The sequence below is a fragment of the Capricornis sumatraensis genome, chromosome 17 (genome assembly GCF_032405125.1).
Source record: "Capricornis sumatraensis isolate serow.1 chromosome 17, serow.2, whole genome shotgun sequence".
Classification (NCBI taxonomy): Eukaryota; Metazoa; Chordata; class Mammalia; order Artiodactyla; family Bovidae; genus Capricornis; species Capricornis sumatraensis.
Window position 1 is genome coordinate 58,674,771 of NC_091085.1, and position 16,489 is coordinate 58,691,259.

The window sequence follows — 16,489 nt, forward strand, 5'->3', positions numbered from 1 at the left end:
TCGATTGATTCCTTTCTTCTGATTTTGGAAGAAATTAAAACATGTTCATGGGCTTCTAAAAGCACCATGGGCTCTAGGCCTTGTGCTTGCTGTGTCAAATGCATATATTGTTACCAAGTTTCTACCCAACACCAGGCCCTCTGGTTTAGACGTCTAATTAAGTCAAGTTACCCACAGCCTAAGTGGGAGAAGAATTTGAAAAAGAATAGGACTTCCGGTCGCACAGAGTCGGACACGACTGAAGCGGCTTAGCAGCAGCAGCAGCAGGTCATGTACATATTGCTATATTCAAAACGGATAACCAGCAAGGACCTGCTGGATAGCACATGGAACTTTATTCCATGTTATGTGGCAGCCTGGATGGGAGAAGGGTTTGGGAAAGAATGGATACATGTTTATGTATGGCTGAGTCCCTTCATCTGTTCATCTGAAACTGCCACAACATTGTTAATCAGCTATACCCCAATACAAACTAAAAAGTTAAAAGTTTGAAGGAGATAAAAAGAGAATAGGACTTCTCTGGTGGTCCAATGGTAAAGAATCTGCCTGCCAATGCAGGAATATAGGTTCGATCTCTGGTCCAGGAATATCCCACATGCCTCATAGCAGCTGATGAAGCCCATGCACCCTAGGGCCCGTGCTCCTCAACAATAGAAGACCCTACTCACTGCAACTAGAGAAAGCCAGCACGCAGTGATGAAAACCCAGCATGGTCAAAAATACATGAGTAAAGAAAATTTTTTTTAAATAAAAGGGGAAAAAAAAGAATAGATTCATGTATACGTAAAAAAAAAAAAAAAATTACCGAGGTGTGGCCTTTGAGGATGGAGGAATAAATTAAGTGCAAAGACTTCTCAGAAGGAAAGGGAATGTTGAAGACACTGAAGAGTGAAGTAAATCTTGGATCAACTTCATTGCGGCCTCCTCCGGCTTTCCCCATCGCAGCAATAAAGCCGAGGTCGCGGATGTTTTTACAGTTCAGCTCCTTCCCCCGGTCGTACAAGAAGCCTTTTTCCAAGAGCAGTTTCAGCAGGGCAATTGGCTGCTGTGTGCCATATTCATCCACCTCAATTGTTTTAAAGAAAAGGAAAAACAGTGTTATTGTAAATCAGAGCCCAGCAATACCTTTGCTGACCATCTTAACTAAATCCCCTAGAGAAGGGAAAGGCTACTCACTCCAGTATTCTGGCCTAGAGAATTCTATGGACTGTATAGTCCATGGGGTCACAGAGTCGGACACGACTGATCGACTTAACTTTCACTTTCATTTCAGCTAAATCCCATCTCTCCTTTCACCCTCTCAGAGTGCTCTGGTTTGAGTTTCACTGGGCTTCTCAAAGTTTGCAATTCTGTATATTCATTTGTAGTTTGTTTTTTTTTTAATCTGTGTCCCTCTCTAGATTGTAAACTCCCTGAAGGCAGGAACTATGTATATTTTGTTCATCACTTCACAGCACCAGTCCCCAGAGGAGATGCTCAATAAATATGTCAACTGGATGGATAGATGGATAAACAAGTGTATGGATGGATGGCTGGATGCATAGATTGATAGATGCCTAGATGGATGGGTGTATGCATGGATATAAACATGGGTGAATAAATGCAGGGATGGATGTATGGATAGATGGATAGATGCATGGATGGATGGATAGACGGATGGATGAATAGATGGATAGATGCATGGATGGATGGAGAGATGGATGGATGGATGGATGGATGAACAGATGGATAGATGCATGGATAGATGAATGGATGGATGAATAGATGGATAGATGCATGGATGGATGGAGAGATGGATGGATGGATGGATGGATGAACAGATGGATAGATGCATGGATAGATGGATGGATGGATGCATGGAGAGATGGATGGATGGAGAGATGGATGGATGCATGGATAGATGAATGGATGGATGAATAGATGGATAGATGCATGGATGGATGGAGAGATGGATGGGTGAATAGATGGATAGACGCATGGATGGATGGAGAGATGGATGGGTGCATGGATAGATGGATGGATGGAGAGATAGATGGATGCATGGATGGATGGATGGATGGATGAATAGATGGATAGATGCATGGATGGATGGAGAGATGCATGGATGGAGAGATGCATGGATGGATGCATGGATGCCTGCATGCATGGATGGATGCATGGATCCTGGCTTTGTAAACAGTCCATCTAGAAGACACATTTTTGATGTCTTCTTTGGGGGGAATGGTTCTGCAGACATGATAATAAATTTCAATCCCAGTACTAAGAAAAATCCCAGTGCTTTGCACCTCTTAGGCTCTAGCCCCAGAAACAAACTCATGGTGCCTGTGAACATTCCCTTTCCTTGATAAATCTAGAGGAATTCTTAGGAAGTGCCTGCCCTTACACTTCCCATGTATGTCACTCAGTCATGTCTGACTCTTTTATGACCCCATGGGCTGTAGCCTGTAGGGCTCCTCTTTCCATGGGATCCCCCAGGCAAGAATACCGGAGTGGGTTGCCACTTCCTACTCCAGGGTATCTCCCTGACCCAGGGATTGAACCACGTCTCCTGCATCTACTGCACTGGCAGTTAGATTCTTTACCACTGCACCACCTTGCTTCCCAGGTGTACAGGACTGAGAACAGTATTATTATCTAAAGTATAGCTCATCTGGAACCACTTACTCAAACATACACTGAACTATATACACTGAATATAGTTCAGAAGCTGCCTGCTTCAATCCTTGGAGAAACTAAGGAACGCATCTAAGGAAAGAGTCCCTCCAGTCGCATGGTCCCCTAAGCTGACTCTCTATAATCTGGCCCTACAGACACTGTGAAGAATAAAAGACAGATGCTTTCATGTTCACACAGACCCATTACATGGCCCTGCCACTGCCCCCTCACCCCACCCCCTCGGCCTCACCAACCTTTGGCATGTTCATGTCATCCATGAACACCAGGAGGCGTTTTCCCATGGGTGGGCCATAAGTGTCTTTGGTTCGTTTTTCCACGTTGGCTTCTAAATTTCTTTGGATATCCATGGAAGTGGTGCGGGAGGAGAAACTGACCATTAACACAATCTGAAACAGAAAGAGATAATTCCAAAACACGGTCTTTTTTCATGGTACCTACATGAAACATTTGATTGTAAGCTACTTAATGCTAAAGCAAGAATTCCTCTTTCATTATGGCAGGTTATAAGAGGCAATAACTAGTTGCCAGGTGAACAGTGTGGACTGAGGAGCAATGTGGATTGGTCAGGGGACAGGGGCACTGGCCCTACACAGTTCTAACCAGGTGACCTCAGAACCATTGGTTAAGCTTTCAGAGCTTCCTTTTCCTCATCTGAAAGATTATTTTAATGACACTTACTTGGACTACTTCACAGAGTGATTTTTATCACGTGAGATGAAATATATCAAAGTATTTTCAAAATGACAAAGCAATATTCAAATATAAATTACTATCATGCCTGCTACATCTTAATAAATAAGTCAAAGAGAGCACAAACATGGGATTAGCAGATGCAAACTGGTATATACTGAATGCATAAACAACAAAGTCCTACTATACAGCCCAGGGAACTATATTCAATATCCTGTGATCAAACCACAGTGGAAAAGAGTATTGAAAAACAAAGTGCACATATATATATGTGTGTTTGTCTGTTAATCACTCAGTCGTGTCCAACTCTCTGCGATCCCGTGGACTGTAGCCCCCCAGGATCCTCTGCCCATGGAATTCTCCAGGCAAGAATACTGGAGTGGGTTGCCATTCCCTTCTCCAGGGGATCTTTCTGACCCAGGGATCAAACCCAGTCTCCTGTATTGTTGGCAGATTCTTTACCGTCTGAGCCACCAGAGAAGCCTGTATAAAGAAACTATACGTGTATATATATGTGTGTATATAAACACATATAAACTATATATGTGTATATAAAATGGAGTCATCTTGCTGTATAGCAGTAATTAACACAACACTGTAAATCAACTATACTTCAATTAAAAAAATTTAAAAAAAAAGAACAAAAACAACCACTGATTAGTCCTTGGAAGGAACTGCTGAGAGAAGGGTGACAGAGGGCCCCTGATCCCTCTGTGGGGTGGACATTTTCATGCACATGTACTTGGGGTTTCTCCCTCACCCTTTCTTGGAGCAATTAATGACAGATAATTGATCAGTGGCTCCCATACTTAATTATGCATCAGAACCACCTGGAAGGATCTTGCCCCTCACCCCAATGGGTTCCCATCTTTAGAGTTTCCGATTCAGTAGGTCCCAGTTTAAGCAAGTTTTCAAGTGATGCTTATGCTGCAGGTCCAGGGACCACACTTTAAGAACCCCTGTGGGACTTCCCCGAGGGTCCAGTGGTTAAGAATCCACTTGTCAATGCAGGGGACATGAGTTCGATCCCTGGTCAGGGAACTAAGGTCTCACATGCCTCAGAGCAATTAAGCCCATGTGCCTGGAGCCCATGCTCTGCAACAAGAGAAACCACCACAGCGAGAAGCCTGTGCGTCAATAGAGAGTAGCCCCTGCTTGCCACAACTAGAGAAAGCGCGCACGCAGCAACAAAGACCAAGTGCAACCAAAAATATAAAGAAATAAATAGGAACCACTGCCTTAGAGAACACCCTTCTCCTAGGTGCCCACGAGCGCAGGTGCAGCTGACCCGAACATCTGAGAATAAACACACATGTCTTTGTTGTGAACATGTTTGGATGTGTCTTTCTTTTTTTGTCTCACCTTGAGGCTTGCCAGATTTTAGTTCCCTGACCAGGAATTGAACCTCCGTGGTGAAAGCGTGGAGTCCTAACCACTGAACTGTGCAGAAAGTCCCTGGATGTGTCTTGTTGGAGCTATGAGCACCAGCTGCTGAGTCTCGGTGGAGAGGAGCACAGAGGCTGGTGGGGGTGGGGCTACTGAAGTCAAGTTTTCTTTGCCCAACTCCATAAACTTGTAGGCCCATTCCTCAAGTGCCCTCCACAATGGCATTCTTAAAGCTAAATAGCCATGCTTGCACACCCCAGTACGACTGAGCTTGACTTATCCATTTGGGGGCAGCAAGGCCCAATCCTGCCCTCAACCATTATGTGCCCATCGCATACCTAGGCTGACACTCCCTACCCCGGAGGGCCACAAGATCTCCCAGAGCCCCTCTGCCACGTGTAGCACAGGCGTAAGGAAGAGTCAGAGAGGAAAGCAGCGGGAAGCTTTTCTCCGCTTGGAGGTTCCAGAAGGCCAGAATCAGAATCGAGAACTTCAAAGACAGACAACATTAGAAAGGAACTGAATAAGTGTGTGGACTGGGGACGAGTATGTGACAGCTGGACGTCCCAAAAATCACGGGCAGCTTCTTGGAGGAGATAAGAGTCTTTACCTGGTAATAAAACATTAAGTAGGGAATGGGGCCTCTCAGGTGGCGCTAGTGGTAAAAAACCCGCCTGCCAATAGTAAGAGATGCAGGTTCGATCCCTGGGTCGGGAAGATCTTCTGAAGGAGGAAACAGCAACCCACTCCAGTATTCTTGCCTGGAGAATCTCATGGACAGAGGAGCCTGGCGGGCTACAGTCTGTAGGGTCGCAAAGAGTCAGACACGACTGAACACTAGCACTCCCTGATCGGCCGCTGGCTAAGCCTCTGAGCTCCCAATGCAGGGGGCCCAGATCGGATCCCTGGTCATGGAACTAGATCCAACATGCCACAACTAAAGATCCCACATGCTGCAAATTTTAAAAAGTTAAATAAAAATTGTTTAAAACCAGGAGAGTTGCAACAGTGAGCAGGTGGGCCATGTAGGACCACTCGGAGTACACAGAAAGGAGAAACACAGGGACCCTCCTTCCTAACATCTCGGCGCACCTGGCATGTCCTGCACAATCACGTTCCATGCATGATTCGTTTTCATGCCTGGGTCCCCTCGTAATGAGGTTGGACCTTAACAGCCTTGTTTACTGTTGTTTGCACTGGAGTACCCAAACCCTCCCACGTCTGGCACGCGACTGGAGGAAGGAAATGAAAAACCACAAGATGGTGATGAGGAATGTAACTGCCAGCCTTCAAGACGACCCCAATCACCCTCACCTCCAGGTACCCACACCCTGTGTAGCCCCCTCCTATGCTGCATCAGAGTGGGCCACAGTAGGGCCTCTGTGAGCCACAAAATGTGGCAAGCGTGATGGGGTGTGGTTTCCTGGATCATACAAACCATTGTAGCATCTGCTTTTCTACCTTTGGACATTCACTCTGAGGGACGTCAGCTGCCAGGCCAAGAGGACAACAGCAGGTGCAGTGGTTAAGAATCTGCCTGCCAGTGCAAAGGACACAGGTTCGGTCCCTGGTTGGGGAACTAAGATCCCACACGCTGTGGGGCAACTAAGCCCATGCACCGCAACTACCGAGCCTGCACATCCTAAAACCTGTGTTCCACAACAAGAGGAGCCACTGCGATGAGGGAGTCCATGCACCTGAACTAGAGAGCAGCTGCTGCTGCCGCAGTAGAGAGAGCTCGCATGCAGCAACAAAGAACCAGTGCAGCCGTGAAATAGATAAGTGAATAGACAATCTTCAGGAAAAAGTAAAGGAGCACACCAGGGTGCTTGGAGAGGCTCACATGGTGGGGAATTGAAACCAAACATCTCAAAAGAGGATTCCCCCAGCCATACTCAAGCCTTCAGATGACCTCAGCCCTGGTCAACTTTGCCATCTCATGAAAGAGCCTGGGCTAGAACCACCAGCTGAGCCACCCCCAGATTCCAGATCTGCAGAAACTGTGAGAGAGTATTTGCTGTATGAACTGCTTTGTGTTGGGGTAAGTTGTTATTTGCCCATAGATACAAATAATGACTTACATTAGTCTCTTCATTCAGGTTTTTCAGGAAGTTGTGGGTAGTGGCTGTCTTGGATGTACCAGATTCACCAACCAAAAGAACAGGTTGCCTAATCTTAACCATTTGTTCCAGTGTCCAGGTAGTACGGGTTGTGTCCACTGTATGAACTAAAGAACATATGAAGAATTAGTGCATCAGAGAAACACCAATAAGGTGCACACTGGGCAGCCTGGAGTTTCCCAGGATCCCATAAATCCCATTAGAAGCATCAGCAAAAACCCAAGGGGTGACCTGAAAACATATAAATGGAGGCGCTCACTACCCCTAATGTTTATTTCTAATAGCTTTATGGAGGTATAATTCACAGACCATGAAATGCATTCCAATATTAAGTGTATATTTTGAGGGGTTTGATACATTTTTACAGCTGTGTCATCATCACATACAAGTGTAGAAAACCCAAACGGTTTCAATATCCATTTCTGACTTATACTCAGGATATTGAAAATTCCCAGGTTCTCTGCTGCATAAGTCACTTATCAACACTTGTTTCCTGACCAACAACTTCCTCTGAGGGCTTCCCAGGTGGTTCAGTTGTAACGAGTCCGCCTGCCAAGCAGGAGACGTGGCTTCGATCCCTGGGTCAGAAAGATCCCCTGGAGGAGGCAATGGCAGCCCACTCGAGTATTCGGGCCTGGGAAGTCCATGGACAGAGGAGCATGGGGGGCTACAGTCCATGGGGTCTCAAAGAGTCAGACACGACTTAGCGACAAACTTTCACTTTTTTCAGCTTTTTTTCAGCTTCCTCTGAAGAGAGTATCAAACCTTCAAGTCAAATCTGGCTTACTCCTACACTGGCAGTTTTAAATCCTTATTGGTTCCTGAGAAAACATGTATGCTTCACTCTATAAGAACTCTATACCAACCAAAATCAGATATTCGTTTCACGGAATATCTTGAGCCTCCATGGTATCCAAATAGCGTGTTAAATACAGCTCAATACACAATATCCATAGTACACTACCTCTCAAAGCAGCATCTCTTACAAAATGCTGCCTTAGTCATTCCTCTTTCCCTCCTTCCTGCATCCCTCCCCATGCCCAGATAGCTCTACAGGGAAGAAGGGAGTCTGTGCAAGGTGAGCAGAAGCAGAGGAGCATCCTACCCACCTCAAGCCCTGCCATCCTCCCTGGCAGGGAGGACCCACCTGCCAGGCAAAAGAGCTGAGGGGTATAGACATCTTCAGACGTCCAGAGGCACATAAAAGGAATCCAAAGTGCCACCCTCTTGGCAAAACCCATGGCTCACGTTCAGTTTCTCCCAACCAGCACTCTGGGTGGGACGTAGAGTTCCACTGGGACCGCGGGATCTTCTACCCTTCCACACAGAATGAAAACCACATATGCTTAAACAGGCTTCGGTTCTCACGTACCCAGGATGTCAACAAATCTCCTCTTGTGGGAATGGACATACTCTGGAACTAATTGATTCCACGGTATCCATTTCTTCTGTGTGGAATCAAAGTGAAAGTCATACAAGGTTGGAAGCTGACCTGTAATAAAAAGTGGTCAGTTTTGTTTTGATTGTGGACATGGAAATACAGAATCAGCTCATGCTTGAAATGAACTGATGCTATTTGTTCCCTGGATAGCATTGGATAAACTGATAGCTACAGACAGACAGATGGAGACAGATAAAGATGGATGGATAAATAAATATAAATAGACATAGATACACAGATACAAATGGATGGAAGGATGGATGGATAGGTGAAAAGTAAAAGCGTTAGTCACTCAGTCATGTCTGATTCTTTGCAACCCAATGGACTGTAGCCCACCAGGCTCCTCTGTCCATGGAATTCTCCAGGCAAAAACACTGGAGTCAGTAGCCATACCCTTTTCCAGGGGACCTTCCTGACCCAGGGATCGAACCCACATCTCTTGCATTGCAGACGGATTCTTTACAGTCTGAGCCACCAGAGAAGCCCAAACTGTTAGTCATTCCAACTTTTTGTGACCCGATGGACCTGCCAGACTCCTCTGTCAGTGGGATAGGTAAATAGAGAGAGATAAATATGGATGGATGGGAAAAAGAAGAAAGAAAGAAAAGAAAGATATATTTAAATATAACCAAACTAGGGAACCCAGAATAAGGCTCAGAGAGGAAAGGGCCTGGAAGTCAGAGCTGTGAGCAGGGTGAAAAGGGCTCAGTGAGGACCCAAAGAGTGAAAAGAAGGTCCAGGACCAAATCCTGATATGAGGGACGGGCCAAGGTAGGGGACTCAACAAAGGAAACTTCGCAGGCACGGCCAGAGTGAAGCAGGATGGAAGAAGAATTTTTAAGAAGGCAGAAAGTAGCACCATGCCTGATACTGGGGCAAGGTCAGGGAGGCAAAGATCAGAAAAGGCTATCAGATCCGGCAACAAGAAGGCAGTGCAGGCGCTGACTGGGAGCAGTTTGGGTGGAGATGTGCAGAAGGGAGGTGGGAGGCAGACAGTTGAGAAGTGGTGGGATGAAGGAGAAAGTAGCTCAAGGACAATCTTTCAGGACACGTGGCTTTAAAAGGGAAGAGGCAGGGACATCCCTGGTGGTCCAGTGGCTAAGAATCTGAGCTCCCAATGCAGGGGGTCTGGGTTCGATCCCTGGTTGCGGAACTAGATCCTACACACTGTAACTAAAGATCCTGCGTGCTACAATTAAGACCCAGTGCAGCCAAACAATTGAAAAAAAAAAAAAAAAAAGGAAGAGGCAGAGAGATATCTCTAGAAGGGGCTAGGATTAGGAAGGCTTTACTAGAACATGTCAAAGAACCAGCGGGACGGGGTTGGTAGAGAAGGACAGATGGAAAATATAAAAGACAGAGGAGAAAACCGGTGAAGCCAGGAGCCTGAAGAGGTGGGAGGCGGCAGATATCAAAGCTCAGGGCAGGTTCAGCTTGGCCAAGAGGAGGGTCTCCTCGCCCCTGAGAAAGGAGGCAGGAGAAGATGGGGGCTGGAAAAATTCCGGTCTGACAGTGTGGGTTTTTCCTGTTCAAGGAAGGAGGAAGGTCATCTGCAGAGATAGGGGCGAGGGCCCGGTGGAGATTTGGAGAAAAGGGAAATGAATTACCCCTGGGGGGATAGGAGAGGGAGTTCAAGTTCAAGACTGAATTTGTGGAGGTGCCAGGAGTTTGGTCCCTGGGTTGGGAAGAACCCTTGGACAAGGAGATGGCAACCCACTCCAGTATTCTTGCCTGGAGAATCCCACGGACAGAGGAGCCTGGCTACAGTCTGTAGGGTCACAAAGAGTCAGACACAACTGAGCAACTAACACTTTCACTTTCAGTCCTCATAGTGATTTTCTCAGTACCATTCAAACCCTGGGGAGGCAGAGAAGGCGGGCTTGGGTTATCTCAGACAGATTCGACAGAAGGGCAAAATTAGGCAAGAGGGCCAGGAAACTTAGGCAAGAGAGACTGAAGCAACAGGGCAGCAGAAAAGGATTTAGAAGGTTCAGAAGGTGGTAGGAAGACAGGGAGGGGCAGCGGATAGTCCCCATGAGGCCAGCTGAGGCAGGAGTCACAGAGGCTGACGATGGGTGGGGAGTGGAAGCTGTGACTACGACGTAGACCGAGCAGGATTGAGCGCGATGGGCTAGGATGAGGTCAAGGGACCCAGATGCTGGAGCTGAATGCAGAAGGCATGTGGAAGTGGGTTGTCTACAGGGCCATGCAAGTTCTCAACCTGAGGGCAAACTAAGGGAGAAAGACCAGACCGGGATCAGCATCGTCTCTGTGAGGGGTGAGGGTTGCAGGAGCATGTAGCCAGCACAGTGGGCATAACTAGGAAGGTCCCCCCAGAAAGGGGACTCGGGGTTCTGAAAAAGTACAAGAAAACTAGCCCCCCAAAGACCCCAGACTTTTAAATTATATATATTTATGTATTTACTTGGCTTCTCCAGGTCTTAGTAACAGCATGCAGAATCTTCAGTTGCTGCATTGAATGAACTCTGAGTTGCGGTACGTGGGATCTAGTTCCCTGACCAGGGATTGAACCCAGGTCCCCTGCATTGGGAGCATGGTATCCTAGGTACTGGGCCACCAGGGAAGTCCCAAAACCACAGACTTTTTAAATTAATTAATTTATTTTAATTGGAGGCTAATTACTTTACAATATTGTGGTGGTTTTTGCCATACACCGACATGAATCACCCACAGGTGTACATGTTTTTCCCCATCCCGAGCCCCTCTCCCACCTCCCTCCCCATCCCATCCCTCTGGGTTGTCCCAGTGCACTGGCATTGAGTGCCCTGCTTCATGCACTGAACTTGGACTGGTCATCTATTTCACATATGGTAATATACATGTGTCAATGCTAATTTCTCAAATCATCCCACCCTTGCCTTCTCCCACAGAGTCTCAAAAGTCTGTTCTTTATATCTGGGTCTCTTTTGCTGTCTCGTGTATAGGGTCGTCATTACTATCTTTCTAAATTCCACATGTATGCATTAATATACTGTATTGGTGTTTTTCTTTCTGCCTTACTTCACTGTGTATAATAGGCTCCAGTTTCATCCACCTCATTAGAACTGATTCAAATGCATTCTTTCTAATAGCTAAGTAAATTAGAGATACCAAGGGAACATTTCATACACAGATGGGCTCGATAAAGGACAGAAATGGTCTGGACCTAACAGAAGCAAAAGATATTAAGAAGAAGTGGCAAGAATACACAGAAAACTGTACAAAAACAATCTTCATGACCAAGATAATCACGATGGTGTGATCACTCATCTAGAGCCAGACATCCTGGAATGTGAAGTCAAGTGGGCCTTAGAAAGCATCACTACGAACAAAGCTAGTGGAGGTGGAATTCCAGTTGAGCTCTTTCAAATCCTGAATGATGATGCTGTGAAAGTGTTGCACCCAGTATGCCAGCAAATTCGGGAAACTCAGCAGTGGCCACAGGATTGGAAAAGGTCAGTTTTCATTCCAATCCCAAAGAAAGGCAATGCCAAAGAATGCTCAAACTACCAGACAATTGCACTTATCTCACATGCTAGTAAAGTAATGCTCAAAATTCTCCAAACCAGGCTTCAGCAATACATGAACTGTGAACTTCCTGATGTTCAAGCTGGTTTTAGAAAAGGCAGAGGAACCATAGATCAAATTGCCAACATCTGCTGGATCATGGAAAAAGCAAGAGAGTTCCAGAAAAACATCTATTTCTCCTTTATTGACTACACCAAAGCCTTTGACTGTGTGGATCACAATAAACTATGGGAAATTCTAAAAGAGATGGAAATACCAGACCACCTGACCTGCCTCTTGAGAAACCTATAAGCAGGTCAGGAAGCAACAGTTAGAACTGGACATGGAACAATAGACTGGTTCCAAATAGGAAAAGGAGTACGTCAAGGCTGTATATTGTCACCCTGCTTATTTAACTTATATGCAGAATACATCATGAGAAACTCTGGGCTGGAAGAAGCACAAGCTGGAATCAAGATTGCCAGGAGAAATATCAATCACCTCAGATATGCAGATGACACCACTCTTATGGCAGAAAGTGAAGAGGAACTCAAAAGCCTCTTGATGAAAGTGAAAGAGGAGAGTGAAAAAGTTGGCTTAAAGCTCAACATTCAGAAAACGAAGATCATGGCATCTGGTCCGTCCCATCACTTCATGGCAAATAGATGGGGAAACAGTGGAAACAGTGTCAGACTTTATTTTGGGGGGCTCCAAAATCACTGCAGATGGTGATTGCAGCCATGAAATTAAAAGACGCTTACTCCTTGGAAGATAAGTTATGACCAACATGGACAGCATATTCAAAAGCAGAGACATTACTTTGCCAACAAAGGTCCACCTAGTCAAGGCTACGGTTTTTCCAGTAGTCATGTATGGAAGTGAGAGTTGGACTGTGAAGAAAGCTGAGCGCCGAAGAATTGATGCTTTTGAACTGTGGTGTTGGAGAAGACTTTTAGAGTCCCTTGGACTGCAAGGAGATCCACCCAGTCCATTCTAAAGGAGATCAGTCCTGGGTGTTCTTTGGAAGGAATGATGCTAAAGCTGAAACTCCAGTACTCTGGCCACCTCATGCAAAGAGTTGACTCATTGGAAAAGACTCTGATGCTGGGAGGGATTGGGGGCAGGAGGAAAAGGGGATGACAGAGGATGAGATGGCTGGATGGCATCACCGACCTGATGGACGTGAGTTTGAGTGAACTCCGGGAATTGGTGATGGACAGGGAGGCCTGGCGTGCTGCAGTTCATGGGGTGGCAAAGAGTTGGACATGACTGAGCGACTGAACTGAACTGAACTGAATATTCCACTATGTATATGTACCGCAACTTTCTTATCCATTCATCTGCTGATGGACATCTAGGTTGCTTGCATGTCCTAGCTATTGTAAACAGTGCTGCGATGAACACTGGGGTACATGTGTCTCTTTCAATTCTGGTTTCCTCGGTGTGTATACCCAGCAAGGATTACAGACTTTTAAAACATCTTTTATTTGCTCAATGACTTTCTAGTAGAAAGACCTATGATCATTTTACTTTGAGCTTTAAAAACAACAGCCCAGGTAATGATTACAGAATAAAACTTGGGTCTCCCTGCCAAGTCATATTCAAGTGTCATTAAGAGACAGACGAAGGATCCTAGTGTTATCTATAGTTCTTAGAGAATGCAACCTTTTCACCATATATGGTTCTTTGAGGATGCATATTTTTTCATGCAAACACTTAAATCTTAATATAATGATTTCCTACAAACGATCTGTGGATCCACATGTGATTATCTGCTGTGCAAAGTCTCAGGAATATAGCAGATGAATTAGCTATGGAATTTTAGAGAAAAAAAAAACAGAGACTCTAAAAGGAGAAGAAATTAAGACAAGCACAATGTGAAAATTTTACAGAGCTTAAACAGAGTGAATGAAGCAAACACTTAAGCTAGGTGGGGAAAGGTTGGATTCATCAAGAAAGGCCACCCAAAGGAACTGGGCTTTAGGACTTCCCTACTGGTCCAGTGGCTAAGGCTCTGCACTCCCAATGCAAGGGGCCCAGGTTCAATCCCTGGTCAGGGAACTAGATCCCACATACCCCAACTAAGAGTTTCAAGATTTCAGCTCAAGATCGCACGTGCTGCAACTAAGATCCAGACTTCTGCTATTGAAGTTTATGCATTTGAATTTCTCCTGAGGGTGCCACTAGGTGCTCTGCACTTTCTTCTACAGAAGCAAACAATCCAGGAAACCCATACAGGCATAGATATGGAAAAGCAAGGTCACGTCCTCTAAAACCTAACCAGAAGCGTTCTGAGCAAAAAAACAGGTTATGTTTGGTTCCTACCTGGCAGTTCCCCAGGATTGGCCCATATCCCTTCTGTATCAGCAGTAGGCAAAGAAGCAATGCGCTTAATACATTCATCAAATTTAGCCCTTCCATCCTCAAGGAGGCAAGAGCCCAGAGAACAGTACAGAGCCTCTAAGAAGTAGCACTCCAGAAGATCGGGCTCCTCGATTTCTCCCTCTAGTAACGAATCCAGCATCTTGGCTAATTGGGTTACCTGGTTACAGGAAAATACCTGGGTCAGCCCATATATTCCACACAACCCCACGAGAGTCAGTTCCGGTCACAAATCCTGGGACCCCAGATCTCAGAACGATGGAAATTATATGGCCCACCATATTGGTTTGGGCAGATGGAGCCCAGTATCTTGTCTTGCTCGTGGTCATGAAAGGAAGTACTGAGTCTCCCTTGTCAGTAACCAGCAAGGTTAGATTTTACCCATCTGACGTCTTTGCTTCCCTTTTGAAAGCTCTTTAGGGAAGAATTTCTTTTTGCTAACAAAGACAGTTTCTTACCATATTTAGGTCTGTCTGGGGAACTATTGTCTTCAGCTTCTCCCCTTGTCTTCCATCCACTATTCCTTCCACTATCACGTCAATGAGGTATGGTACATATTTCTCAAACAGGCTCTCTAAATAACCTTGCTCCGTCTATAAAAGAGCAGAATTTCAAAGCATTCTCAAGGGTTCCTCTATTTATTTTAATTTTCAGTCTGCTTCTTCTATCATGGATTATTATTATTATTATTTTGACTGTGCCATGCTGCTTGCAGGATCTTAGTTCACTGACCAAGGATCCAACCTGGGCCCTCAGCAGGGAAAGTGCTGGGTCCTAACCACTGGACTGCGGTGGGGGAACTCCCAAGGGTTCCTTTATTCCAACAGAAGTTCATGGGAAGCTGTGCTTGAAAAAAGAGAGGATGAGAAACAGTTTCTCATGAATGAGAAATTGAGCTGGTGAGTAAACTCTGATAACTCACCTATATATTTGTAGAAAAATTGGTCCTTTATAATATGCTTCTGTTTCATCACAAAACCTTTAATTTCACTGCCATAGAATCTATCCTACCACCTGGGAGGGAGGTGCTATAAAAGGTCCCACCTGATGGGCAAAGAGCTGATTATCTGAGAATTTAAGTGACATGGCCACAGCCATTGAACAAAGAGTATAAAGCAATGAAAGGTCCCTCTCCCTATGGAGGCCCTGATGAGCATAGAGCTTGCATGGCGTCATCACCCATCTGACATGCATGAATGCTATCTCTGCAGTCGTGTCTGACTCTTTGCGACCTAATGGACTATAGCCCCACTAGGCTCCTTTGTCCATGGGATGCTCCAGGCAAGAATACTGGAGTGGGTCGCCATGGCCTCCTCCAGGGGATCTTCCTGACCCAGGGATCTTTTGCGTCTCCAGCCTTGGCAGGTGGGTTCTTTACCACTAGCGCCACCTAGGAAGCCCCTCCCATATGACAGTGTGCCTCAAATGGTCCCAACATGTTCCCCTTGCTCCTCTCCTCTCTGGGGTAATTGTGTCCTAGTTCCCAATTTTCCGTCAGCCTAGTGGTCCTTCTAGAGCTGCCTCCTGCATGGTCACGACGTCCTGGGTGTGGTCAAGCCACAGCCTTCACATGACTGTCATGTTTACCTCTGAGACTTTCAATGAAGTCTACCATTAAGGCAAAACATGGCACTTTCCTGGTGGTCCAGTGGTTAAGAATCTGCCTGCCAGTGCAGGGGATGCAGGTTCAATCCCTGGTTGGGGAACTAAGATCCCACATGCCTCAGGGCAACTAAGCCTGTGCACTACAACTACTGAGTGTCTCTAGAGCCCACGAGTTGCAACTGTGAAAACCACGTGCCCTAGAGCCCACGCTCCACACAAGAGAAGCTGCCACAACGCGAAGCCCTTGCACTGCAACTGGAGAATGCCCATGAGCAGCAATGAAGACCCACGGGAGCAAAAAAAAAAAAGACAGTACACATTTCTGAGCAGCTTTATGACATATCACAGTGTTTGAGATCAACTGAAACCATTGAGCCTCAATTCTGTGACAAACTAGGTCCTTCAAACACTGTGTTCCTCCAACTGAGCAAGACAGGAGGAGCTGGAGACCTCCTAGAGACAAGTCTCTCAACCACTGGACTTGGCTGGATGAGGGGTTGCCAACTACAATCCATAAGCCAAATCTGGCCCGCCACTTGTTTTGTAAATAAAGTTTTACTGGTACATAGCAATGCTCATTCATGTACTATGGCAGCTTTCATACCATAATGGTGGGGTTGAGTAGTTGCAAAAGAAACCATATGTCCCCCAAAGCCTACGGCCCAAAAAATTCTGTGAATTT

The 16,489-nt window shown here is 45.8% G+C and overlaps 1 protein-coding gene across 1 annotated transcript in view; it reads right to left on the bottom strand.

Annotated features, from left to right (window-relative positions):
* The window catches only part of DNAH10 (dynein axonemal heavy chain 10), a 159,133-nt gene that overhangs the window by 60,114 nt on the left and 82,530 nt on the right, over window positions 1-16,489 (bottom strand). The window contains exons 42-47 of the mRNA XM_068990326.1: window positions 14,661-14,795; window positions 14,146-14,362; window positions 8,245-8,364; window positions 6,834-6,979; window positions 2,910-3,062; window positions 806-1,066 (exon numbers count right to left, since the gene is read on the bottom strand). Of these exons, the coding sequence (XP_068846427.1) occupies window positions 806-1,066; window positions 2,910-3,062; window positions 6,834-6,979; window positions 8,245-8,364; window positions 14,146-14,362; window positions 14,661-14,795 (1,032 nt within the window). The remainder of the gene's footprint in view (window positions 1-805; window positions 1,067-2,909; window positions 3,063-6,833; window positions 6,980-8,244; window positions 8,365-14,145; window positions 14,363-14,660; window positions 14,796-16,489) is intronic.